This window comes from Moschus berezovskii, chromosome 22 (genome assembly GCF_049115385.1).
Source record: "Moschus berezovskii isolate FMDL1 chromosome 22, NW_MosBer_1.0, whole genome shotgun sequence".
Lineage (NCBI taxonomy): Eukaryota > Metazoa > Chordata > Mammalia > Artiodactyla > Moschidae > Moschus > Moschus berezovskii.
In genome coordinates this window covers 61,498,557-61,524,054 of record NC_142481.1, presented here as the reverse complement: position 1 = coordinate 61,524,054, position 25,498 = coordinate 61,498,557, and the positions used below count along the sequence as shown (strand labels likewise).

The 25,498-nt window shown below is 45.8% G+C and overlaps 1 protein-coding gene across 1 annotated transcript in view; it reads right to left on the bottom strand.

The window, feature by feature from the left end:
• Positions 1 to 25,498, bottom strand: part of LOC129547260 (heterochromatin-stabilizing protein CFDP1) — a 107,458-nt gene that overhangs the window by 10,230 nt on the left and 71,730 nt on the right. Inside the window, exon 6 of the mRNA XM_055413115.2 lies at positions 2,242 to 2,400. Coding sequence (XP_055269090.1) covers positions 2,242 to 2,400 — 159 coding nt within the window. The remainder of the gene's footprint in view (positions 1 to 2,241; positions 2,401 to 25,498) is intronic.

Here is a 25,498-nt window from a genome sequence, read left to right as displayed (position 1 = left end):
TCAGCTTCTGCATTCATTCTCATAGTTTTGAAACCTAATCTAGAAAAATGACCCTGCCCCCCAACAAATCTCCCACCTATCTTTATTAGAATTTAGCTTATAAATAAACCAGAGCAACTACCACTTAATACACACGTTTAAGTGACACTGACAGGTGTTCTGCAAAGGGCTTTATGCGGACAGTGTCCTCTCATTTCATTGTGCTCCACTGCATTGCATGTGCAGATACTGTTTTTGCACAAACTGCAGGAGTGTGGCAATTTTGTATTGTCAGATGACTGTCAGCATTTTGTAGCAATAAAGGATTTTTAAATTAGCTATGCACATTGTGTTCTACATATAATGCTTGCACACTAACAGACTACCAGTATAGTATAAACATAACTTATATGCACTGGGAAACAAAAAAACTCACATGAAGGCTTTACTGTGTTATCTGCTTCATCGTGTTGGTCTGGAACTGAACCTGCAGGACCTCGGAGGTCTGCCTGTGCTATATATGTATACGCATGATACACAGATCACAAGTTTTGTCTCACGACAGCCTCATGACCACCAAGGGTGGTACTATTACCCCAGTTTTACTAGCAAAGGAGCTGAGCCTTAGGGATGCACAGGAACTGCAGGGATAGCGCCTGCTGGTGAGGGACAGGGGCACTGGGCCATCCTCCAGGCCACGCATTCGTGTGTGTGTGTGTGTGTGTGTGTCTGTCTGTGTAGGGCACTGGGCTGTCCTCCGGGCCACGCACTCGTGTGTGTGTGTGTGTGTGTGTGTGTGTGTGTGTAGGGTGTGTGTGTGTATAGGGTGTGTGTGTCTGTCTGTATGTGTATGTGTCTGTGTGTGTAGGGTGTGTGTTTGTGTATGTGTCTGTGTGTGTGTGTGTGTGTGTGTGTGTGTGTGTGTGTAGGGCACCGGGCTGTCCTCCGGGCCACGCACTCCCCTGTGTGTATGTGTGTGTGTGTGTAGGGCACCGGGCCGTCCTCCGGGCCATGCACTCCCCTGTGTGTGTGTGTGTGTGTGTGTGTGGAGGGCACCGGGCCAGGCCACGCATTCCCCTCTGTGTGTGTTTGTGTGTGCCGCGCCATCCTCTGGGCCACGTACTCCCCTGTGTGTGTGTGTGTGTATGTGTGAGCACCGGGCTGTCCTCTGGGCCATGCACTCCCCTCTGTGTATGTGTGTGTGTTTCTGTGGGGGGGCGCCGGGCCGTCCTCCAGGCCACACACTCCCCTCTGTGTGTGTGTGCGGTGTGGGGGCGCCGGGCCATCCTCTGGACCACGCACTCCCCTCTGTGTGTGTGTGGGTGGGGGTGTGCCGGGCCGTCTTCCGGGCCACGCACTCCCCTCTGTGTGTGTGTGTGTGTGGGCGCCGGGCCGGCCTCTGGGCCACGTACTCCCCTCTGTGTGTGTGTGTGTTTGTGGGGGTGCCGGGCCATCCTCCGGACCACGCACTCCCCTCTGTGTGTGTGTGTGTGGGGGGGCGCCGGGCCGTCCTCCAGGCTATGCACTCCTCTGTGTGTCTGTGTGTGGGTTGCGGGGCTGTCCGCCGGGCCACGTGGGCCGTCAGAGGACTCAGAGCCACGGACCCACTTCTGCAGTCATTTTGTTCTTGGCTCCTTCTGAGGTTCTTAAGAAACCACTGAAAACCGTTTCTCCTGGGGTATGCCTGTGCAGTTTATGGACATCCTCTTTGTGTTGCGAAGTGAAGAGGAAGGGGGTACACGTGATGGTCAGATGTTGTCTGAGGGCTGGTGTGTCACACAGGTTGAAACCAAGGGCGAAGGCCCATCCAGGCCATGATGACCCGAATGAAAAATCCCACAATAATGTGAACATCTAGGCACTCTACTGGCTCTGCGTTTGATGCACTGAGTTTGTCTGGCTTCTCAGAAGACCAAAGAATTCAGATGAATTCACCAAGGCTGATATGGTGAGCCAGATCAGACCACACGAACGCAGGAGGTGACTTACAGTTCATGGGAGCTGCACGTCAGCAGATTCAGTGTGGCAGCCATGCCTGTTCCCCAGGGAGTTCGTGCTCACACGCCCTCCCACCCCACCTCAGTGTTTCCCTCACCAGAGGGACCTGCCCACATGAGAGCAGAGCTTCAGCAACAAAGCAGAGCACTCACATTTTTCATTTCACCATAAAAAGCTCCCGCCTACTACATTGGGTGGTGTGTGTACAAAGAGCTCTCCCAGGGTTTCGAGGGTTTCAGAGGAACAGAATGCACTGGCTCTTACCCTTCCTTCCCTCGGTTGTGGATGGCTAGCTCTTCGCCAATGCCCTCTTCCTCCTTGAAGCTCTCCCAGTCCAGCTTGGACTTCTCTAGGGTGCTCATCTTCTGCTTCTTAGCTCCGATTTTCCCCAAAAGGCTGCTCATGCCACTTGATCTTTTTAACCTAAGGAAAGGAAAAACATGAAACATGTAGCATGTAAAAGCTCTAATCTCTTGATTAACTGTTTTTCTGACTGGCATGGGCCTCCCTAGATTCAAACTACTTATCTTAATGGAAGCCATGTTTGCATCCAGGGTACGTCCTGTCTGGTGAGGAGAATACAGTAAAGAGACCACAATTCTAATGTGCTTTTCCTGCTTAACACCTCCAACTGCTCTAATGAGCTGGGGCTGCTGCTGCTGCTAAGTTGCTTCAGTCGTGTCCGACTCTGTATGACCCCATAGACGGTAGTCCACCAGGCTCCCCCGTCCCTGGGATTCTCCAGGCAAGAACACTGGAGTGGGTTGCCATTTCCTTCTCCAATGCGTGAAAGTGAAAAGTGAAAGTGAAGTTGCTCAGTCGTGTTGGACTCTTTGCGATCCCATGGACTGTAACCTACAGGCTCCTCTGTCCGTGGGATTTTCCAGGCAAGAGTAATGGAGTTGGTTGCCACTGCTTTCTCCGAACGAGCTTGGGCTAGGAGATCCTAAAGACCTCTCTCTGGTGTGTATGAGAGACAGGTCTCTGCCTGCAAGGAGGGAGAAGTCCAGCATGATTCAGTCTTGGTTTTAGAATCACATGCCGTGGTTCATATTTCAACTTGAACCATATGACTTTAGGTGAGTTATTTAACTATCAATATATCTGCCTTGGTTTCCTAACCTACAAAATGAACACTGACTCACAGGGCAGTAGTATCTCTTCCACGTAACGTGCTTAAGACAGCATATGGCACAGAGTAAAGGTTCAGCATGAGTGTGATCCACCCTGTGTCACTGTCATCTGTGCACAAAAGCCCCAGGGAACCCAGACCCCAACACGGATGAGCAAGAGGTCATAATATCTTTAAAAGACTTAAGATTGTTTCCTTTCAACTCCTGTGAGTCAGGACGCTGGTTTTTCCCAGGAGGTGGAGAACATTCCTCACCCCGGGAGCAAGGAATGTACAGCCTGTGCTCTGCTCGCTGGTGATGCTATCATGGGCGGCGGGAGAAACCCCACATGCCCAAGTTCAAGTCCTGGCAGGTCGCATGTTTCCAGTCAATGTTAAATGTGTGAGTGCAAATAAGCAAAACAGACTGCAGTTAGTAAGAAGGAACTACGGAAGACACATGGCTTTTGGTCTCTTTAGAAAGTAAAACAAGTTATATACCAGCATACAGAAAATTAGAAATCATTTTCTGCTTTACTGGGATGTGCAAGAGAGTTAAAACATTTAAAAACTCTATGAGCTAACATCACAAGGCCTACTGATAACACTGATAATAGCACCTCTCACCTGTCTAGAAGGCTAACTCTCCAAGTGCTTTTCACTGCCATTTTCTCATCTTATTCTCCCTAATGCCTGTTAAAAAGGAGCACCGAGTCTCAGAGGTAGAGGAGGAACCTTCGAGGTGATCTTGACTCACCAACTATTCTGAAGTCCCACCTCCCTGCAGCACAGTGCCGGGGAGGGACGGCTTACTACCTCTGCCTTGGAGAGAGGCGCCAGGCCAGTGTCCACAGTGAATGCACGACTCCAGGGGCTGGACAATTACCCTCCACATTCTCATTCTGTTTACACTGGTGGAGGGGATGTTAGCTTCCCCGCTGTGGGCATACCATACTATATGCTGTCAGCTTAAGATCAACTCAGAAGAGGTGGGGCAGGCGTACTGTCCTCACTTTGAGTTGGACAAATAAACCAAGAGTAGAGAGGTTAAATGATACAGCAAAGGTCAAACCAACAGCAGATGCAGATGCAGGATAAAACAAGGCTTTTCTGGCCCTCAGTGTGGGGCACTGTGCTCTCACCTCTAATGTGTGAATTTACTTGAGAGATTTTCTAATGGCTACTTTGTTCCCAATTTGCTTATGAATTTTCCAAACAGTTTTTAATGAGCTTTCAATTCATACTTTCTAATTATTTTCCAGATAACTCAATCCCTACAACAGTCTCTTCATCCACACACACAGACCATATTTTACCAGGAACAGAGCATGAGTGTATGCTTGGGCACTCAATGACGCCACCTCTTTGCAACCCCATGTACTGTAGGCCGCCAGGCTCCTCTGTCCATGGGATTCTCAGGCCAGAATACTGGAGTGAGTTGCCATTTCCTTCTCCAGCGGATCTTCCCAACCCAGGGATTGAACGTGTCTCTCCTGCATTGCAGGCAGTGATATTTTACCAGGAACAGAGAGCATGAGGGGGGATAAGGAAACTTAATTCGGCTCAAATGTTTCCACTTCTCACCTGCTGCACCATACTGGTTCTCAGTTTTATTTTCTCTCACCTGGATAATTCAGCAGCCTCTTTACTTGTCTCCCTGACTTTTATCTTGTCCCATCACTCACCTGTTCCATCCTGGCATCGATTCTATTAATATATGCTGTCTTCAGAGTGAGTTTCCTAAAATACAAAGCTTATCACATCTTTCTGTTTAAGCATCTCCTCCCGGACCCCCAACTGCTCTTACGATAAAGTCTAAACGCCTTCATTCTTGAAGTTCTTCCTGACCTTCTCTTACCACATCTCCCTTTGCAGCCAAAGCTCCAGCCACACCTTCCCAACCGTGCAGGTTACCTCTCTGGTCTCGTCTCAGCTGGGAAACCACTTCCTGCAGGAGGCCTCCCTAGCCCTTCCCGCACTCTCTGGATTACACACCTCCTGCTGCAGCTTCAACAGCGCCCCAGTTCTCTTCCGTCGCAGCCCTGCTCCTGTACACGCGCCTGAGGGACTGCACCCTCAGCTGCGGCCACACCGGTCAACTCTGAGGACGCTCAGGGCCACTGCTGACACCTCATCAAAACCGCATACCAGGAGGCTTCTCGTTTCTGGCCACAGGGCCTCCTCCGACCCTGTACACATGTCACAGGCACTGTGGTGGAATGGCTGTGGGGAGCTGGTGGCTAAGCAGGCCACGCTCTTGTGCTCACATGGGCGGCTCCGGGAGGCACACTGAATGCTCCTCAGAAGTCCCGGTGATGTGGAGCCCTTGTGGCCTTGGGCACACACACACGCCTGTATTGGCTTTTTCCCCTGCCCGGCTTCACCTCCCCCGCTCCCTCAACTCCTGCTTCTTGAGACGCCTTCCCAAATAAGCTACCTGCACTCAAAGCCTTCCCCAAGGTTCTGCTTTGACGGGAATCTAACAAAGATGCTCAGTAGAAACACAACTTGCCCTGCGCCGGCTCTGTATGATGTGGACACTTAAGTTCTGGGTTTCCAAATCTCTCTCCAGCACGTGGATATAGTTCTGCCAACAGCAGACACTCAATAAAGTCAACGGTGTTACCTGGACCACAGAACCAACTACTGGGAGAGGATTAGACTTTTTTAGGATAAAAGGTATTCAGAATACTTCTAAATTAGGGAATTCTAAGGGGAGGAATTTCCACTTTTATTTGCCAATCAGTTCTCAGCAACTCAGGGTTCCCCATTTTATCTGGGCAACACCATGACTTTGTACACATCTCTCCCCCTTAGCCTACAGCTCTGATGGCATTACCAGAATACACCATCTTTCAACAACAGGAAAATGATTTTTGCACATAGCAGTGAAGAGGGTGCTAGAAAAGGAAAACAGTCACAACCCCCTTTGCCTTGTTCACCAGTAAACATCAGCAAAATGTCACCTGTTCTATTACGCTTTATGGAAAAGCTTCCAGGTCTGCCTGCACCAGATCATTAACACAATGTATGATTTCCTAATTTGATGGCCTCAAAAGCAAAATTACTCATCTTTTATTTGAGGCTAAATCAAAGTGAACGACACATTTATAGCAGTAGCCAAAACACGAGGTGGCACCTCATCACTGAGACCAGCACCTCTCCTGGAGTCTGGCTTGTGGGGTCTCATACTCGCTTCCCACCTTGCAACTGGGCTGCAGTGGCACAGTCCTGGCATCAGTCCATTGCAGCCTTCAGGAAGGCAGATCGACCCTGACCTTGGTGCCCTCTCTGCTGCGAAGGTTCATCCATCAGGCTTTCAGGAAAGCTGAGGCAGGCAGCAGACAGTCAGCTTCTGGGTCTCAGCTGGGAGCCGTCTCTGCCCTGCTGGGAAACGCAAAGCACGCCGTGCCCTACACGCGCCCCCCTCACAACAGCAGCTGGGCTAGGAGATGGTGACCCAGCACTGGAGTCCCACAGGCATTGAGCAGCTGTGTATCAGGCAACCAGGGAAAGGGGAGACTCCTAATTCCCTTGGTGACCTCTCTGCTGTCAGCAGGAACCCGTGCAGCTTCAGGCATCACAGTTTGTTCTGGATCCTAAGCCATAAGGGCAAGAGACTACCAGAAAGTTAGCTCTGACAGCTCAACCCCTTCCCCAGCTCTAAAGTGGGGTGAGCTGTGTCACAGAAACCACATTCAAGAGAACCCTCACCCAACTTTAGAGGCCAAAGCTCATAGGAGGGCCCCTGCACTTGCTCCCTCAGAATGCATCCAGAATGTTATATTCAGACATGTCCAGAATGTTGCTGCCAAGATGGTTTCCACGTAGCCCATGACATTTCAACCACCTCCTCCTGCTCTGCTGATCTTACGACCATATGTTCGATGTGAACACTAGTTCCATCTGAGGAGCATGGCCGTCACTCTAACCAGTTGGCTTCTGTGCCATCATAGTGTGGCTGAGTGTGCAGCACGCTGGTGAGACAGACTCTCACTAAGCCTTTTCTTTTGTGCTTTCTGTCCATTCCCCATCAGTCAGCAATTGCCTCAATTCCCTTCCCACCACACCAAGCCTGATGAGCTGTCCCAACACCAGATACTAACCAAGACCTCACAAAAGAAGATTCAGAATCTCAGAAAAGTAAAAAGGATAAAAGGGCAAAATGACTGTTGTCTTTTTCCTTTCTGAATTCAAAGTTTACAGTGATAATCTGCTAGAACTTATGATGCCTTTTAGCCCCTGAAATGTAGGTTTAACAAAATTCACTGCAACTAAATGATAAAGTCCATCCTGTTAAGTCTGTTACAAAAGATATTAAAGTAACATGTTTTCTTTGTTCCAGTCCCATGAACATGGACACAGATTCACCCAACTGATCTGTTCCATAGCAAAATCACTGCTTTATCTGGCCATGTTCAGTGAAGCTCTGGATCCTGCTATTTATTTATAAGATGTACTGGAAAGGAGCTGGAAAAATAACTTCTTAAACAGAAATAGAAAGGATGACAGGACACAGCAACTGGTTCTCAAGAAAGAGTGGGAACATCTTTCCCATGATCTTTAAAATCAGCCTCAGGCACCCAGTGGTCCCACAGAATAGAATTCGAGGTTTGGGACTGAATTTAGAGTCCATTCGCTCATTGGACACATCCGACAGAGATTACTCAGAAATTACTGTACACCAGACAGTGTGCTTGGAACTAGGGATTGATACAAAAATATATAAAGCATAATTCTTGGCTTCAAGGAAAAAATCTGGTGGAGGAGATGATTATACAAAAAAATCGTGATCAAATACTATTAGGGCACGAAAGAAAGAGCAGCTGAGAGGTCGGATAATGCAAGCTCTTTGTTTTAGAGATGCGTTAACTAAACTCTAAGAAGGTTAAGAAACCTGCCCAGGTCCACAGTGAGAGACTTGGGTCCAGTACTCAGTGCTTTTGATCACCCTGCTGATACTAGAGATGAGGACAGATAGCCTTTGGCCATCCCTTCCACACTCCAATTTCACTGCTGATTTTGGGGGTTGGGGGAATGTTCTTATCTCCCCCATTGTCCTGGAGCTCTCTGCACACAGGACCCATGTCTTACTCATTCTTGGCTCACTCAGCACTGTACAAAGCTTTGCCACGGTGTGTGATCACTACATGTTTAACAGCATTTGACAGTAGACAAATGAATTTTCTCTTATAACAGAAGTTTTTAACACTACATTTGAACCAACAGCAAAGAAAAGGAAGCTCCAAAATTGAACCAGCAAGGACAAGGTCAACACAAGTGCACGGGAGCGCCACTGACCTCTACTTGGAACTTCCACACACACAGCCCAACTCAAGTCTATGCCTTCCGACTCACAACTTGCTTAACCACTAAAATGCAAATTATTTGGAACTAAGATTTCTTGGCAGAGATAAGCAGTTTCCTTAGTATTTGTCATCTGTTTACAAGGCAGGAGTGGACTTTTCACAGCTCACCCATGGCCTAAGAGCCACACAAGGGTCTGGAACTGGCATAGTTCTTCCTGAGAAATGCGAAGAAAGTTTATGATGGAAATTCTTCAGTGAGAGCTGTCTGCTTCAGTGAGAGCCGTCTGCTTGTTCTCTTGCAGATCATCTTTGGATTAAGCTGAAATCCTTAAGAATGAAAAGTAAAGCCCCAGTCCCTGGGCCAATTTCACTCCCCACCTGTGCAAGTCTCTAAGTAATCTTCCCAAAGCCCAAGACCAGACGACTCAAGGAAATGGACTGGAAGCCAGTGGCACATTAGGAAAAGAGTTTAAATCCCATTCACTTCCCAACACTGTATTGCCAGTACTCTACAGGACATTGGGCTCAGTAAAGTGGAAAACCAGAAATATTGACATTGATAAACTGCCAGCCAAAAAATAAAAAACAGAAAAAGAAAAAAGGCGAAATAAAAGCTGGTAACAAGAAGCAGCTTCAGTTTTTGTACAAATAGAAAATGGTCTGCTCACTCAGTTTTATTGATCTTATGCCAATCCAAGAGTAAAAGGAAGAAGTTGAGTTTTGTCTGATTTGATTTCAGCTGCTCTCCCTCTTTACAGCATGTCTGTGAAAACTAGGTGATGATTTTGGTAGCCAAAGCCCTGAATTCTAAGCTCTTCTAAAATACTATATTACAGAAAGCCCTTTCCAACTTTCTTCCCTGTCTGTTAAGCACAGGACTGTTTTGCTTGCTGGGAGGACTATTTTAGCCGACTTGGTTCTATTTAAATGAGCAGCCCTTCCTACAGAAGACACACCATCCCTCCACAGTCAGCTCTCCTCAAAGCAGTAGGAGTCCTGTAACTGCACAGTCTCTGGTCTCTCTTATGATCAAGGTCAAGTATTTCTGAGACAAGTAACTTGTGGTTGGGGACTCAAATGGACTTATTCTCTGGGACAGCTAACTGGGCAGCTGGGCAGCAGTTTATTAGCATCATATGCCAAGAGAAAGTTAATGCCCCTCTTTGTGAAGAACAGTCCTCTGCTGGTCTATTGTTCTGCTGAAACCAGCTCAGTGGGCTTGGGCCCCTTGCCACAGAAGGCAATTGTTTGTTTTTATTGTTGTTTGTTTTCATTAATCTGCCTAGTTCAGACCTTTCAGGGCGGGTCAAAGTTAGACAAGCATTAGGAAAGAATGGGTCCTTTTCCACACCAATCCTTGGCGCACATGAGGCCTTTGCAGTGCTTGGTTCACACACTTAATGCAGAGAAAAATGCTGTATGAAGATGTAAAAGGCCTGTGTTGTCAGGCGGGTGGGTGAGCTTTAGAGCACCCAGTCCGCTCCTGCTTCTGCGAGATGGAATGTGACGGCACAAGGAGGCCAATGTGGTCTGCTGAGAACTTCCCCTCAACTTTCCAGTTTCAAAATGTCAAACTGACAGAAAAGTTGAAAGCAGAGAACAACTATTTATCTTAATACTCTTCACTGTATTCACCGATTATTAACATTTTGCCACATTTGCTTTCTCTCTCTCTCCTTCTCTCTATATATACAAATTTTCCTTTTTTGGGGGGTGATTTGTGCCCCATCACCTCTGGGTGTAAGAAAGTCTCCAAAAAGTGAAAAAGCAGGAATTGGAGAAAGGCCAAGGGTTATGATCATCAGCAGGGTCCTAGACCAGAACTGCCAATGGTGAGCACAGAGTCCCTGGCCAACACAGAAGCATTCACCTTGATATCTGGATTCCCTTCTTAAGGGTCAGAGGCCCGGTATGCAGAGGGTTAGGCGAAGTCAGTGCAAAGTCAGTGGCAAAGAAAATCCCTTTGGCCTGCCCACCAGACCTTGAGGAAATGATACTTTTCTGTTTCCCTTCTCATTTGTCCCACTCCCACGTGGTTTCATCTCATTCCCTGGGAAAGAGATAATGCCACATCCCTTCCTGCCTCTGCTCTGGCAACTTCCTTCCTCACACCATTCCCATGGCGGGGCCCAGTGCGGGCAGGGGAGAGCCGTTGGGGCCTGAAGCAGGCCAGGGGGCTCTCCAAGGAGGAAATGTTCTGTTTACTGAGAGTGAGGATTATGCCTGGTGGGGAATGGAGGCCTCTCCCCAGAGGTGCTGCTGTTGCTTTAATTTGCATGCTCAGGCGCAGCTGGGGAGAATAATGTACTGACCAACACAGACCATTTACATTTCTGAGACAGACTTTTAAAGAAATTATTAAATACAGCTCCTAACAAAGCCCGTAATGGCATTTTTCTTTAGGCAAACCCTGGGAGCTCAACTGAGGCAGGCATAGCTTGTTTTTCAGACACTGCTTCCATATGGGCACCAACCAGTCACAGGCCTGGGGCAGAGACAAGATAAAGCGGAGCTAGTCCCTCTGCGGGGGTGCTCTGCGGCCTCCCTGAGACCGAGCCAGGCCAGGCGGCTCCGGCCTACCCGGACTACCTACCGGCTGGGGCTGAGGGCAGGAGCCCCGCTCACCCTGACTGGTCCGATCCTGGCAGGAGAAGAGCGCCTCTCCCAGAGACAGCAGCCAGTGAGAAGCAAAGCGTGGAGCCCGGAAGACAAATGTGCCTGACTGGGCTGTTCTGGCTAACTGTGACTGCTGACTCAGGGGTTGGCGTGCTTTCTCAGATCTCAGCATTCTGCTTTCTTTGACTTCCAGCTTGCTTTTTCTCAGGCAGGTCTCTCTCTCTTCATGAAAATGTCTGAGGATGTCAACATAAAATACGTTTTAAAGTCTTGGCCACCTCCCAGGTTGAGATCAGGTTAGAGTCTCAGGATGTGGGGGTGTGCTCAGTCAGATCAGGGAGCGCTCATCGAAACAAGTCATGCCTGTGCTCCTTTCTAGAAATGGGTGGGCACATTAACCATAAGGCTTCAGATGAAACACACATGAGTTAGCTAGTATATACTTTGCAAAATTACTCCCCCTCCATCCCTCAACTTCTCACTGCTACTAAACAAGCATGCTAAATTGCAAACGAGAAGGATATGAACACTGGACACAGCTTGATTCCTGACACCTCGCAGTTCTGTTTGGTGAGGGGTGTGCTTGACAGCCCTCTCATTAGATAAGGCTGAGTGGTGAAACAGGTCGTTTTCTAGCACCTGGCGTGCCTGCGGGGTCCCTGACTCCAGATCGCTCTCCGTGTGGCAGCTGCACTGTCAGGCACATGCTCACTGGCCAGGGGATCTTCTCTGACCTGATCTTCTGGATCTTCTCAGCCCAGAAGGCGCTGTCCTGCTCACTCAACGGGCAACTCTGCGAGGCCCAGACCCCAGCCTGTCCCCCTCCCAGGGCAGCACCTGTCTTCAAAAAGCCAGGACACACCATCATCCACAGTTTTTCCATTGTCACAGCACCCCTCAAAATCCAGGATTCAAAGAGTCCTTGGGAAGCAATTACCTGCACAAGGGTGATCAAAAGAAGGGGGTTGTTTCCAGCCTGAGCCCGAAGTGTCACTTCACTAAAGCAATGCAATGGATTTCAATAAAGAGGAATATGTGTTCCCACGTAGTCTGGTAGAGAAAGCAGAAAACTTTCTTTTTCATTGCACTCAGGAAATGGTTTTCATATATGTTAACCGCAGCTGGGTAATCTGTATAACCACAACATAGCTTCTCTTTAATAAATGGAAGATTTTTAAGCACTGCATCACTGACCACCAAAAAGAATTCCCACCCTCCATCTCTAATCAAGAAAAAATGATAAGGCTAAGTAGAGTCTCTTTCCATCCTTGTATATTACTTGCCTGGGAAACTTGACATCACTCTCTCCTTGCTGTGAGAGCAAGGCCTCTGTCCTCTGGCTCCTTGCCCTGAAGCCAGGAGCAGCCTGGGAGAGCCGGTGACCCTCTCCTTGGGGGCAAGTGGCTTCATGACGCCCTTCCTGTCACTGCGAGGCCCAGCTGGTAATTCAGCAAAGACTGTGTGAGCATGTTCACCATTCCCGCTGCCCAGAAGGAAGGAGGTTTGGAGCCAGAGGTATTGACATAGGTGGTCTCATTTGAATGATATTACTAAAACTAAAAGGGCATTCACGGAAAAAACACACAAAACAACTCCCCTCCCCCAAACTTACCTACTTGTCAGGAAGAGCTTTTTTCTAAGAGTGAAGATTAAGCTACTAAACTGATTTGTATTCTATTGATAAAACAATGTTGGAAAACTGGTGACACATCCTTTTTTTATTCTGTTAATACTTTTAAAAACAGCTTGACTGCAATACAATTCACATACTAAAGAAGTCACTCATTTAAAGTATGCAAGTCAATGGTTCTCAGTGTATTCAGTTGTGCAGCCACTACCACAGTCTAATTTTAGAACATTTTATCATTCTCTTAAAAAAAAAACAAAACTCATACCCATTCATTAGCAGTCACCTCCATTCCTCCAGCTCCAGGTCAGGAGCTAATCTATGTTCTGTCTCTACAGATCTGCCTGTTCTCCCAGCTATCAATATTATTTGCATTTTACTATTTTTAAAATTTTTATCATTATTACTTTTTGTCATGCCATACAGTATGCATGATTCTTAGTTCCTTGACTAGGGATTGAACTCAGGTCCCCTGCAGTGGAAGCTGCCAGGGAAGTCCCGCTGGACTGCCAGGGAAGTCCCAGCCAGCTAATAATTTTAAATCGTAAGTTTAAGTCTGTACAGTTGGTATCTGTTGTAGCTAACTATAAGAAACACTTTTAAAATTTCAACTTGTCCCATATGTTGATGGTCATATATATATATATATATATTTCATAAGAGCCATGAAAATCAGAAACATAGACTTCAGACAGGAATATTGTAATATCTGAGCACTGCTCATATAGCTAAGTCCTGAACATCATCACCACTACTTTGGAGCTGTGCTTTTAAAGCAGTGAGGTGCAGTGGCTTAGCATTCAGTGCAGAAAACTGTCCCTGCCACTTAAACCTTTTTGTTTGTTTGTTTTAAAAACCATGTGGGTGAGAAATTTGATCTGAGCCTCAGGTAACTCATTAATGTGTGTGTGTGTGCTTAGTTGTTCAGTCGTGTCTGACTCTGCAACCCCACGGACTGCAGCCCACCAGGCTTCTCTGTCCATGGGGATTCTCCAGGCAAGAATACTGGAGTGAGTAGCCATGCCCTTCTCCAGGGGATCTTCCTGACCTAGGGATCAAACCCACGTCTCCCGCATTGCAGGCAGATTCTTTATTGACTGAGCTGCCAGGGAAGCCCAAGAACACTGAGGATAATAATAACTACCTTGAAGTGTGATGATTAAATGAGATAGTCATCAACCTAGCCCTTGAGTGCCTTCAGTGTGCCAGACTCTGTTGGCCACTGGAGACAGAAACACAAATTTCTTAGCCTCATTACATTCATTTGCTCAAGACAGAAACGCAAACAAGTTTAGATTATGAGAAAACCAAGTGCTTTAGGAGCCTAACAGTGTGAACTGGGGAGGGCTGCAGAGAGGGAGGGGGAGGCATCTGAAATGCGCAAGATGAGAAGGAATTTGCCAAGGAGACCAGGTGGGCCTGAGAAGTCAACAGAGAGACAGTGACGCCTGCAGCGCATGTGAGAGCGCTGAGCAGCACAACGCCCGGCACACAGCAGAAAAGCCACACTTCTTGTCGTTCCTACTTTTATCCTCTCGTGCCCGTAAAAAGATGCTTCTTTAGAATCCAGAAACAAATTAAAATCTTGCTGCTGCTAGAGAAAAACCATGGAGCTTTAGGAGTTGCTTGTTCTTTTTCTGAAGCTAATTCATCTTTAGCAGCAAAGTATATTTTAAATTTCTACTTATTTCTCCTGAAAAATTTCAAACCAAGAAAAACTGATCTCCTTTGTTCTAGAACAGTCCCCATGCCTGTAGCAAGGCCCACAATTTGGACTTGTCTGATTGTTAATGTTGGCTGCTTTGGAGGGGCATCTGGGAGTCTTCCAGCACGCAACCTATGGATGGCTTTTCTTCATGGACACTCACTTCCTGAGTGATTTCATCCAGTCCCGAGGCTTACATACCTGTAAACTGCCTCTGACTCCCAAATGTCTTATTTTCAGCCCAGACCTCGTTCCCTAACTCCAGACTTTCACTAACTGCCCAGCAGACATCGTCTGCAGCAGCTTTCCACACCTTAGCAGAAGGCATAGCACCCGGCCAGGTACTCACCTCTCAGACCTGCTCTCTCACGACTAACTCCACACTCACTCCACCGCAGGTACGTGCCCACCTTTGAAGGCCTAGACTCAAGCCATTCCTTCCATCTGAAATACTCTCTTCCAATAGAACATCTTGTTAACTTTCTCACCTTCCTCAAGACTGCGCTCAGATCTCAACTTCTCAGTGAGACTTACACTTACCATCCTGTTCAACACTCTAACCTTCACCCTTACCCCACGGTCCTGCTCCAACTATCCTCCTCAGATTTTTCTTTTCTTTGTAATATTCAGTATTTTCTAACAGACCACATAATTTATTTATTATGTTTATTGTCCATCTCCTTCTTGGAATGGAAACTCCACAAAGGCTGGAGCTGGTGTCTGTTTTGATCACTGATATAACCCAAACACCTGGTATAGTGCCTGGCACATGGCAGGCACTTTTAATAAACATTTGTTAAAAGAATGTATGAATACTGGGAAAACATATCAACTTGGTATATTATAAACAGATTCCAATAATGATATCTACTAAGGTAACAATTCTTGGTGTTGGCTAATCTTGTAGGTGCTGTGTGTCCTTAGCTAGGTTTTCTGCAGGAGAAATTAGCAGTTTAGACATGGGAAAAGCATTTGTTCATTGCAACAGATGGCAGACACCTCCTTGAATGGCTGTCAGGAGCCTGGAATTTGTCCTAGGCTGGCCCCAGTGTCACTGGATAAGAGCCTGCAGAATGCTCAACAATCCCACCATAAACTGTAATCTGGTGGACACAGGCTAAAATATCCTAATTAAAACACAAGTCAAGGACAGAATTAGAGGGAATGCTGGATGAACCTTTATTTTTTGGTCTATAAGAGAATTTGCAAAAAAAAAAAAAAAGTGAAACATGCATTCGTACTTTGTGGTAAATGAAGCTCTGGAACAACCAGGTCAGGAGACAGAAGGAAAGACTTATGAGGGCCGCAAATGAGTCTTTTTCTCTTGCTACCAGTTACCTCACAGCAAAGCTGCTTTTGTTGGTTTGGTCTTGGGGGCTAGTTTTAAAGTCATATACTCTACTATGTTATGAGCCAGAAGCAATGTCTGAGTCCAGTCTTAAAGCTAAAACCAACACTGGATGGATGTAATTGGAGCAATTAGCTAACTCAATATTCAGCCAACTGAATAACTTGTCAGAAGCTGCCAGAAAGAATCATTCAGGTGTACAGGTTTGCTACCGGCAGCAAGCTGAGCTACAGCAAAGACGACCATTCCTTCCAGCTGCCACAACCAACTATGTGAAGGTAAGAGAATTATGAGATAGGAACTTTCTCTCTTATTCAGTGGGCACCTGAGCTGGTGGACACAGTGGAAGGGATAAGATGGGAAGAGCAGCTAGAAAAAGAGGCAAAAAGAAGTGGGTTCTCAATGCTGGTGGTCTGGGTGCCTGGTAAGAATAGAAGACCCTAAAAACATTCAAAGGGGTGGAGGAATGAGGTCATATACAAAAATTCAAGACTTCCAAATGGCTTGAGACTTCTAGAAGCCTGACTGTGGAGAAATCCTTACAATTCTGAAGGAAAATCATTTCCCACCTCACGTTATATGCAGAAAAACTACTGCTAAAATGTAAAGACAGAACAAAGTCATCTTCGGACATGCTTAGTTTCAAAAATTTATCTCCTATATAGCATTTCCTCAGGATGTTACTGGAGGATGAGCTCTATTAAACGAGGGAATAGAAAGAGTAAGACAAGGAATCCAAGAGTCAGGGGAGCCCCACAAACAGGGATGGAAAGCAGGCCCAGAACAACAGCTGCATAGAAAGCCCAGAGAACAGAGAGCCCAGACCTGAGCAGAAGGATGGAAGACTTCAGAAGGGACTGGGGATGTGGGTGGTATGGAAACGACACAGTCAAGAAAAGTGTTGACAGGGATTTCATAGACCTGTGGGAGAGTTTGGAAAAAATGTGACAGGAACATAGAAAATGAAGCAAACTAACAAATAACATGCTGGGAAAGACTGAAGGCGGGAGGAAAATGGGACGAGAGGATGAGATGGTTGGCATCATCGACTCAATGCACATGAGTCTGAGCGAGCTCCGGGACACGGTGAAGGACAGGGAAGTCTGGCGTGCTGCAGTCCACGGGGTCGCAGAGTCAGACATGACTGAGTGACTGAACAACAACAACACGAATAAGATACAGACATGAAAGGAAACACAAAGCTGGACACCCGGGCTCGGGGAAGGGGTGGGACGAGAGTGTTAACTCCTCTCTCAAATCAGGAGCTGGTGTTCCTCAAAGGCTAGGATTAACAGTAAGTTAACAAATAATGTCTAAAATTGAAAAAAAACAAAAACAAAACCCAGTATACTAAACACACTAGTTTAAATTATAGACAAATTATAACAGAAGACCTGAGCTAAAAGAGTTTAAAGCGGTTGCCTCTAAAAAGCAGGACCCAGGACGGGATCAAACCGTGCATTTGGATGTTTCACTCCATGCCTGTATGACTTTGAGCTGATAACAAATCTGGGTTAATAAATCTTAATGTTCCTTTTAGCAGGAAAAGAAGAGAAAGGAATGTTTCTGAGGAGTCAATCAGTCTCACTCTCCACTGGACAAGCTGGTGAAATGATCTGTTCCCCAGTTAAATGTACTGCTGAAATGATTAAAGAGATGAAAGCTAGAACACTCTTCCAGCACTTAACAGGAAAGGTTTTGCAGAATCATGTTTATTCCTCAGTAGGTTCTGTATGCTGTTAAGTTTTAGAAAGACAAAAACCTTTGAAGGGTACCCTTCAGATAGATGCTGTGCTGCAAAGTCAAAGTAAATCATGGGAAATGACTAAAACGGGACGTGCCACTGTCAAATGAGAATTCGGAAGGGAGGTCCTGGAATGCCACTGAGATTGTCATCAAACCAGAAAGTTTGTTTTAAACTGGGGAGGAAAGTAAAAAGGCGATGAAAGGAAGTCTTTAAAGTCATTCACTCTACATTCTGGATGTAGAATTGCTTCTTTCGCTCTCTCCACAAGCTGATTAAAAAAATAAGGAAGGAAGTGATGGTGGTTGGAGCAAGGCATTAAGGTGGTTAGAGCACAACTTCTGGGCTGCAATCCTAATTCATCTGCTGCTAGGGCTGGCCGGCCCCCACCCCCACCACTGGAGAAATCATTCCTCCACATTTTCTACTTCAGTGACTGAGACACAGAGAAACCAGTTTAACTGTGTGAGAGGTCATGAAATTATTAATCATTAATACTCTGCAAGAGCCTCCGTGGAACAGAGATATTGCAATATCAGTTACTCACGATCATCTGGAAAGGCCACTGACCCCACCCCCTCCCACAGATCCAGGACTTGCCTCCTCTTGAAGCACTGGATCCACTCCAGCTATAGGAAAGTTTGCTTTTTCCTTTTCCTGTAATTAATTAATCCAAACAAAACCCTTTGAAAGAATAGAAACATGTGAAAAGGAATAGGAAAGAAGACAATAATAAGGACAAACTGTTGCAACAATCAATTCCCTCTGGCTAGCCAATCCTGTCAAGCCTGAAATGCTCTGAAAAACATCTAACTGGACTTTCTAGTGATGCAAACCCCAGAAAAAGGCTGCTTACTGGCCAGTAGACCTAGGCTGGTGCTGCAAAGCAGAAACCATCAGCTGGAAACGTTGCAGGGGTGGAGAAAGTTTCCACCAGGATGGAGGAGAGAGAGGGAGAAATGGCCAGGTAGAGCACGGGAAGAAGCCTCTTCCCTCACTTCTTTTTATTATTCCAAGAAACTGTCAAAATGAGGCTAAAAAAGAAACAAAAGGTGGGATAGTCCCAGCAGAATCTAAACCCTACCAAATTGAAAAAAAAAAGTCTGGAGAAAAGGAAACTTCCTATTCAGCAGGTCAACTAATGGGCTAAGGGAAAGCATATGGAGGGTGAGAAATGGCTCAGCTGCCCCTACAATTAGTCTCCCCATCAACACATTCCAGGGACTCAACCAATTCAGCGATCCTTCTGGAGCCAGCCATCTCTTTCATGTTGTCCTTCTGTCTTAAAAAGCTGCAACCTGCCCCCTCGCCAGGTTTCAAATACTCTCAGGTCTCTTGATTTACAATGAGACAAGAACTATTAGAACATGAAGTATGTATTTGCTGGAGACGTCCTGCTGCTGGGGGTTGGGTGGGGGAATCTTTATTTGGTTTATGCATATGGTCAAAATACAAAATGATCAAAAAGGGACCAACGAAAAATAATATCCTACCAGTGTCCCAGCCAGGAATCCTTTTTCTCTGCAGCAGCCGGCACTGCCAGGTCCTGGTGTCCTTCCAGAGCATCTCTGCACGTGCAGTCGCGGTCAGTCCCCTGCTACCGTCTTCAGCAGGACCTAATTTCCTACCTGAGCACTTAAATCTCCATATATTTAGCTTTTATTGGGGTCTGGAAAGAGAGCTCTGCCAGTCAGATTTTAAAAACCGGCTCCTTCCTGCCAGAGCTATTTCATCATATCCACACAATATGTATCTGTCTGTACTCACGCCCACCCTGCACATGAACTGACTGTAGGCCTCTACATTCTTCTGCCCCTGGCCTTTCCCTGATTTATGTATTCCAGAGACCATTACACATCAGTCCACAGGGTGCTTTCTCTTTCTTCTCCAAGCTGCACGCTGTCCTACTATACGGAAGAACCACAGATTACCATACAGCCCCAACTTACGGACCTCAACGGAAACCGTTTGCCACTACAAACACAGAGGGCCATACCCTTGTCAAAGCGCTGTTCTCAAACTTCGGGATCTCTGCCAGTCTGGTTAGAGACAGCATCTTCTCGTCATTCAAATTTGTCTTTCTCTTTTTAATAGGCAAACTCAGCATCTTTTCTAATGTGTAAGAGACATTTACATTTCTGTTTTGCTAAGGGATTTTTTGGCCCTTATAAAAACTGGGGGATTAATATAAATATATTTCTTATTGATTAGTAGAGGTTCTTACTAGGGAAACTTATACCTTGTTTGGAGGTGAGTTGCAAATGAGTTTCTCCTAGTTTGTTATTAGCCTTTCTTTATCGTGGTCTTTGTCATAGGTTTTTCATGGTTGTTGTTTTTTTCAATGAATATATTGGCATTCTTTTAAAAAGGCTTCAAATGATCTAAATGTTCGTTGACAAATGAATGGATAAAGAAGATGTGTGTATACTTCAGTACTTTCAGTAACCTCAATGGCAAATTCAGGAAGGAGGAGGAAAGAATTTGGAAGCAGTGATGGGGTACAAGGAAGACATCTATTTCACCTCCAGGTCTTAGGAAATGTGAAGTGCAGGAGAAAAAGCAGCTCTAGCCTGAGGCTGCTCAGGAAAAGCCATGATTCCAGGGGCCCACTTGGGCCAGTTTCAGTGAAGGCAGAAGGTGAAGGGATTATTCATCAAGGAAGCTGATTCAGCAGGGGGTCAGGATGTGTCACCCCAAAATATGCCACTTTGACCTTTTGATTTTTCTGAATTAAAGGTACTTGAGAAATAGCCAGTACAAAAAGGACAGTCTGACCCTCCTTGTCCCCCTAACTCACCAGGCGATAACCTCCCATGGGGAAGGGAGCAGAGGGGTAGAGGGCATCCTTATCACCAGAGAGAGGGAGTCTAGGGCAGAGAATGTCGAATAAATACACCATGCTACTTCTTTACCAACTCACTACCCCGAGTCCAAACCCCTTTGCTCAACCCTTCACATATCTATGGTTTCTTTGTCTAAAAGGTATAAAAGTATCCTGTTTCAGTCACTTCTTTGAGTCTCATATTTTTATGAAGCTCTGGTTCATACAAAATTAAATTTATTTTTTCTCCTGTTAATCTATCTTATGTCAATTTAATTATTAGCCTAGCAAAAGGATCCAGGAGGGGAGAAGGGAGATCACTGGGTCCTGAGTACAGGCGGGTACGAGAGGCTAGGCAGGGGCAGGGTGGGGGGGGATGAGCACCTCAAAGACAAGCAGAGTCTGGAGACCTGGCTGTGTGGGGGCATCCACGGTGGACGGCAGAGCAGCCTGGACTGCAGACCTCTGGGCAGCCGCCTTTGCCTGCGTCTACAGGGGTCAGTGCTGTCAGGAGCAGGCAGCGGCTCAAGTGCCAGACTACTGGCCTAAAGCATTTTCTGCTGCGTTTTCCCCCCTTTTATTAATGCTTCTGTTTCCCCCTTGAATTTTCCTGGACAGCATCCCTCTGGTAATTCTCTACAATAGGGATCACGAGTAGGAAATTGAGTTCTTGCAAATTTGACAAATGCCTTCATTGGATCTCAATACCTGGGGGATAGCTTCCCTGGATATGGACTCTGAGGTCCTACAGTATTTTCTCTCAGATCTATGAATATATTGTTTCATTGTTTTCCTGCATCCAGGGTTGCCAATAAGTCTCTGATATACCAACCTGATTCTAGGCTGAACTGTTTCCTTTATCTCAAAGCTTTTAGGATTTTTCCTATCTTTATTTAGTCTTTTGAGACTTCCACTGTATGTGTAAAATGTAAGCCCTCTTAATACACTTATAGTGGGCCCTTTCATGTTAAGGATTATTATCTTGTTTTGGAAACTTTCTTCCACTATGTCTTTGGGTATTTGCTCCCCCTATTTATTTTTCCTCTCTTCTCCCAGAACTCATATTTTGTGAACCCTGAAACCTCTGAAATGACTCTTTTTGTTACATTTACTTTTCTGTCCACCTATTTCTTAATTATTTTAAAACCCAAGAAAATTCTTCAGATCTGCTCACTGTTAATTCCTTTGAGTTGTATCTATTAGGCTACGGAGTCCCTTTAATGAGGTTCTAGCTACACAATCATGTTTTAGTTCCAAGATCTAGGAAATAGAATTCATTCTTTCCCATAAGAGTCTGTTCTTGTTTCATGAATTAAAGGTTTTCCTCTCATTCCTTTCAGGGTATAAACACATTTCCCGTTAAGTCTCCTTCCTTAGGTTCTATTTACAGTACTTGAATTCTCCAATGTCAGCTCTTCAGTTTCTTCAGTTTGGAGTTTCTCTCTCATGATGCTGGTTTTCCTGGGGTTTGCTGTTGTGTGTGCTCAAGTAAGGTTCTAGTTCCTCAGTATGCAAACGCTCCTTCCATTCACCACCGCCAAGTCCAGAAATTACAGGGGGGTGGGACATGCAGAGCTCTTGGATTCTGGTTTCCACCTTTAATATGATTCCATCTGCCTTCTGTCCTTCAGGAATTCCTCAAAATTTTAGACTATCCAGGACATCCTTTTTTCCCAACAGTGAAAGACATTCTGATATATTTAGGAATCTGGGGCACATTGGGGCACCTGTGTGGTGGCATGTGTTCAATTTACCATCTTGAGCTGTCTTGCTGCTGCTGCTGCTAAGTCACTTCAGTCGTGTCCGACTCTGTGTGATCCCAAAGACGGAAGCCCACCAGGCTCCCCCTTCCCTGGGATTCTCCAGGCAAGAACAATGGAGTCGGTTGCCATTTCCTTCTCCAATGTGTGAAAGTGAAAAGTGAAAGCGAAGTCACTCAGTCGTGTCCGACCCTTAGCGACCCCACGGACTGCAGCCTACCAGGCTCCTCCATCCATGGGATTTTCTAGGCAAGAGTACTGGAGTGGTTTGCCATTGCCTTCTCCGTGAGCTGTCTTAGCAGTGGCAATTTAGCACTGACCAGGTGGAGAGTGTTTAAATACAAACCACTAACACTACAAACCTTACAAATAAATGCCTTACAGTGGAAGACAGATTCCTTGGAAGTCTCTAAGTGGCACATGGAGAAGACGATAGAGCTATTTACTTCTTCCTGCTTACCTCCTTACAAAGCCTATCCCTTTTCATGATTTCTCAGCTACTAGATTTGGGATGCTTCATTTGGACAAACTCTTCTGGCTAATGAAATAATAATTTTAAGTTAATTAACAAGCATTTTGGTTTTCTAAACCAAATGTAAAACACCAGCCTAATGAGTCAAACAGTTCATTAGAATCTGATCAACTAATAAAATCACATTTCTAGAACTGCAAAGTTGAGAAATGATCCTATAACAGACGTATCTACAACAACCCTGGGGCCTCCTTCAAAAGACAGAACATAATCAACAATCAACTGCTAACAGAAAAAGTAATCTGGGAGAAGAAATAATGTCTGGTTCTGAAAGATAACCAAATTTAAAGGAGCCTATTCTTCCTCTAATTAGGTGAAGAGAGGATCTGCCTCCTTTAATAAATGCTGGGTTCATAACATTTACTTACAGAAGTAAACTTTCTTTTGCTTTCTCCTATACTGAAATGTTTACACAAAACTCAAATACTTCTGTTGCTCAATTCAAAGCAGTTTCTAGTCACAGTAATGGGTGGGGAAATCCTTCAATAAAACGTTACTGCCCTGGGGTAAAATGCAACATGACAAAAACAAGACCAGCTTTATTAAGGTTCTGCAGTAAGAGGAAAATAATTCTTTGAATGATATTTCTGTCTGCAAGTGAAGTGAATGTTCAAGTAAAACATTTTCAGAAATTGAGGCTACTTTGGTGGACTCTCTGCTTCTCTGCAGTACAGGTTTTTTTCTTCCTCTTCTGTTTCTCATTTGCCAAGTAAAAGTTAATTCATAAATTAGCGGTATGTTTCAACTCCATAGAAAGCTTCTAAGGAGAGGGTCAATGCAAGGACCAAGATTCTTCATTAACTCATTAACAAGACAGGTCACTGTGGCCTCAGGGTGCATTTATCAGCAGGAAAGCCTCAGCTGGTAATGGCTGCTTGTTTCCTGCACACCTCAAAATTCAGAATGGAGAAGTGGACTCCATTGTGAGTTTGTTTCCTGACTTGGAAGGAAAGAAAATATTTTCATGATGACTATTCTTTTCTCAGGTTGGTGTTGCATTTGGTCCAAAGGCACAACAGCCAAACATGGGGCTTCTTCTTCCAGAGCACTTTCTAAATGCTTTTTTGTTCCCAGGTAATTATGTTCTAATGGTGCTACGCATAACCTCACTGGGCTTCACTAACGAGGCACAAGTTTTTAAATGAATTTTTATGTAAATATTGATAGCTGTAAATTAGGCAAGTTTCAGGAGAGGGCAATGGCACCCCACTCCAGTCCTCTTGCCTGGAAAATCCCATGGATGGAGGAGCCTGGTAGGCTGCGGTCCATGGGGTTGCGAAGAGTCGGACACGGCTGAGCAACTTCGCTTTCACTTTTCACTTGCATGCATTGGAGAGGGAGATGGCAGCCCACTCCAGTGTTCTTGCCTGGACAATCCCAGGGATGGGGGAGCCTGGTGGGCTGCCGTCTATGGGGTCGCACAGAGTCGGACATGACTGAAGCGACTTAGCAGCAGACTTAGCAGCAGCAGGCAAGTTTCAGCAGTAACTGCCGGCCCCTCCACCTGCCACCACCTACCATCAGCTCCAATTCTCCCTGGTGGCTGCTGTTCCTAATTGTGAACTACTGCTCACAGTCCAAAATGGACCCAAAGCTATTAGTAACCCTATGGAAACCCAACTGGTTTTGCTATAATGTTCAGAAAGGCTTTCTTCTGTAACACTGAGCTGGCATATACCTTGAGGAGGAAAGTCACGAAAAATTGAGCAGTCATTGTGCTGTCAAAAGAAGACGGGGCGTTTCTCTCCAAAATACATGACTAGTTGGATTAAAGCAAAACTCCAAAGTAAAACCTCTCAATGGGGGTATTATAAGTAAAGCTCCCATGCACTTGGTGTTGCTCTGATTTTTAAGCCTCAGGAAGGCTTCTGTGGCCTTACTGCAAACAGCAGGTTGCAGCAGGGAGGAAGGGGAGAAAAAAAAGACTTGATTTCTCATCCTCCCCTCCTAGCCCTGAACCAGCAGTCCTGACATACCTTCCACAGCTCCAAGGAAAGGCAGCCACAGTATTTCTGGAGGAAGTAAAGCTGCTGTGTTTCCTCTCTGCCTCTGGTGTTCTGCATCTGCCACTACGTCCAAGGCTCCCTTTCCGTGTTCAGTTTCTTGCTCTTCTCCAGCAGCCAGTTCTGGAGGTAGCATGGAACAACTGAGACCTAGCTGCAGGCGCCCCTCGGCCTCTCTGAATGCCCATTCCCGTGGGCTCTTTCATTTCTAAAACTCTGCTGGCATTGCCTTAATTCCTAATATTTGTAACTCAAGGGGTGTCGAAAGCTGTAGGAATAGAATATCAACTACATTGTTCCTGGAGACCCCAATCTTCAAGAAAGGTAGAAAAGGCTAACATTATTAAGAGACATCTGTGTAAATTAACTCAAGAGACTCAGGACAATTGGCTTAAAGTTCTACCCATAGCTTTAAAGAGGGCTTGGACTGCCCCTAAAAACGAAGGACTGTCCCCCTTTGAATGTATCTATGGAAGACCCTTTTTACGCATAGACATTGTTATAGACCCTGAAACCTTAGAATTAACTATGTTACTCAGTTTTCAGCCTTTCAAGAGATATTGTGGAAACTCCAGGAGGTGAGTCCTGACCCAGCCTCTGAGTCCAACAAGTCACTGTTTGAGCCAGGCACCGAGGTCCTGATAAAGACTTTGGGATCTGGAAGCCAATCTCTCGAGCCCCTCTGGGAAGACCCTTACCAGGTTATTCTTTCTTCTCCCACAGCTGTCAAGGTGCCAGGAATTGAGTCCTGGGTGCAACCACACTCAAGTTAAAAAGTGGCACCCTGGCCAAAACTAAACAATGTCATTTTATGTCTTTATCCTCTATGCTTTCACCTTTTACTTTTCAGATGGGCCTGATCATCTATGTGGGCCTGCTTCTGCTGACTCCAAAAGTCCTGTCTGCCATCTGACCCTAAAGACAATGCCTTCCTGTCCTGGACTC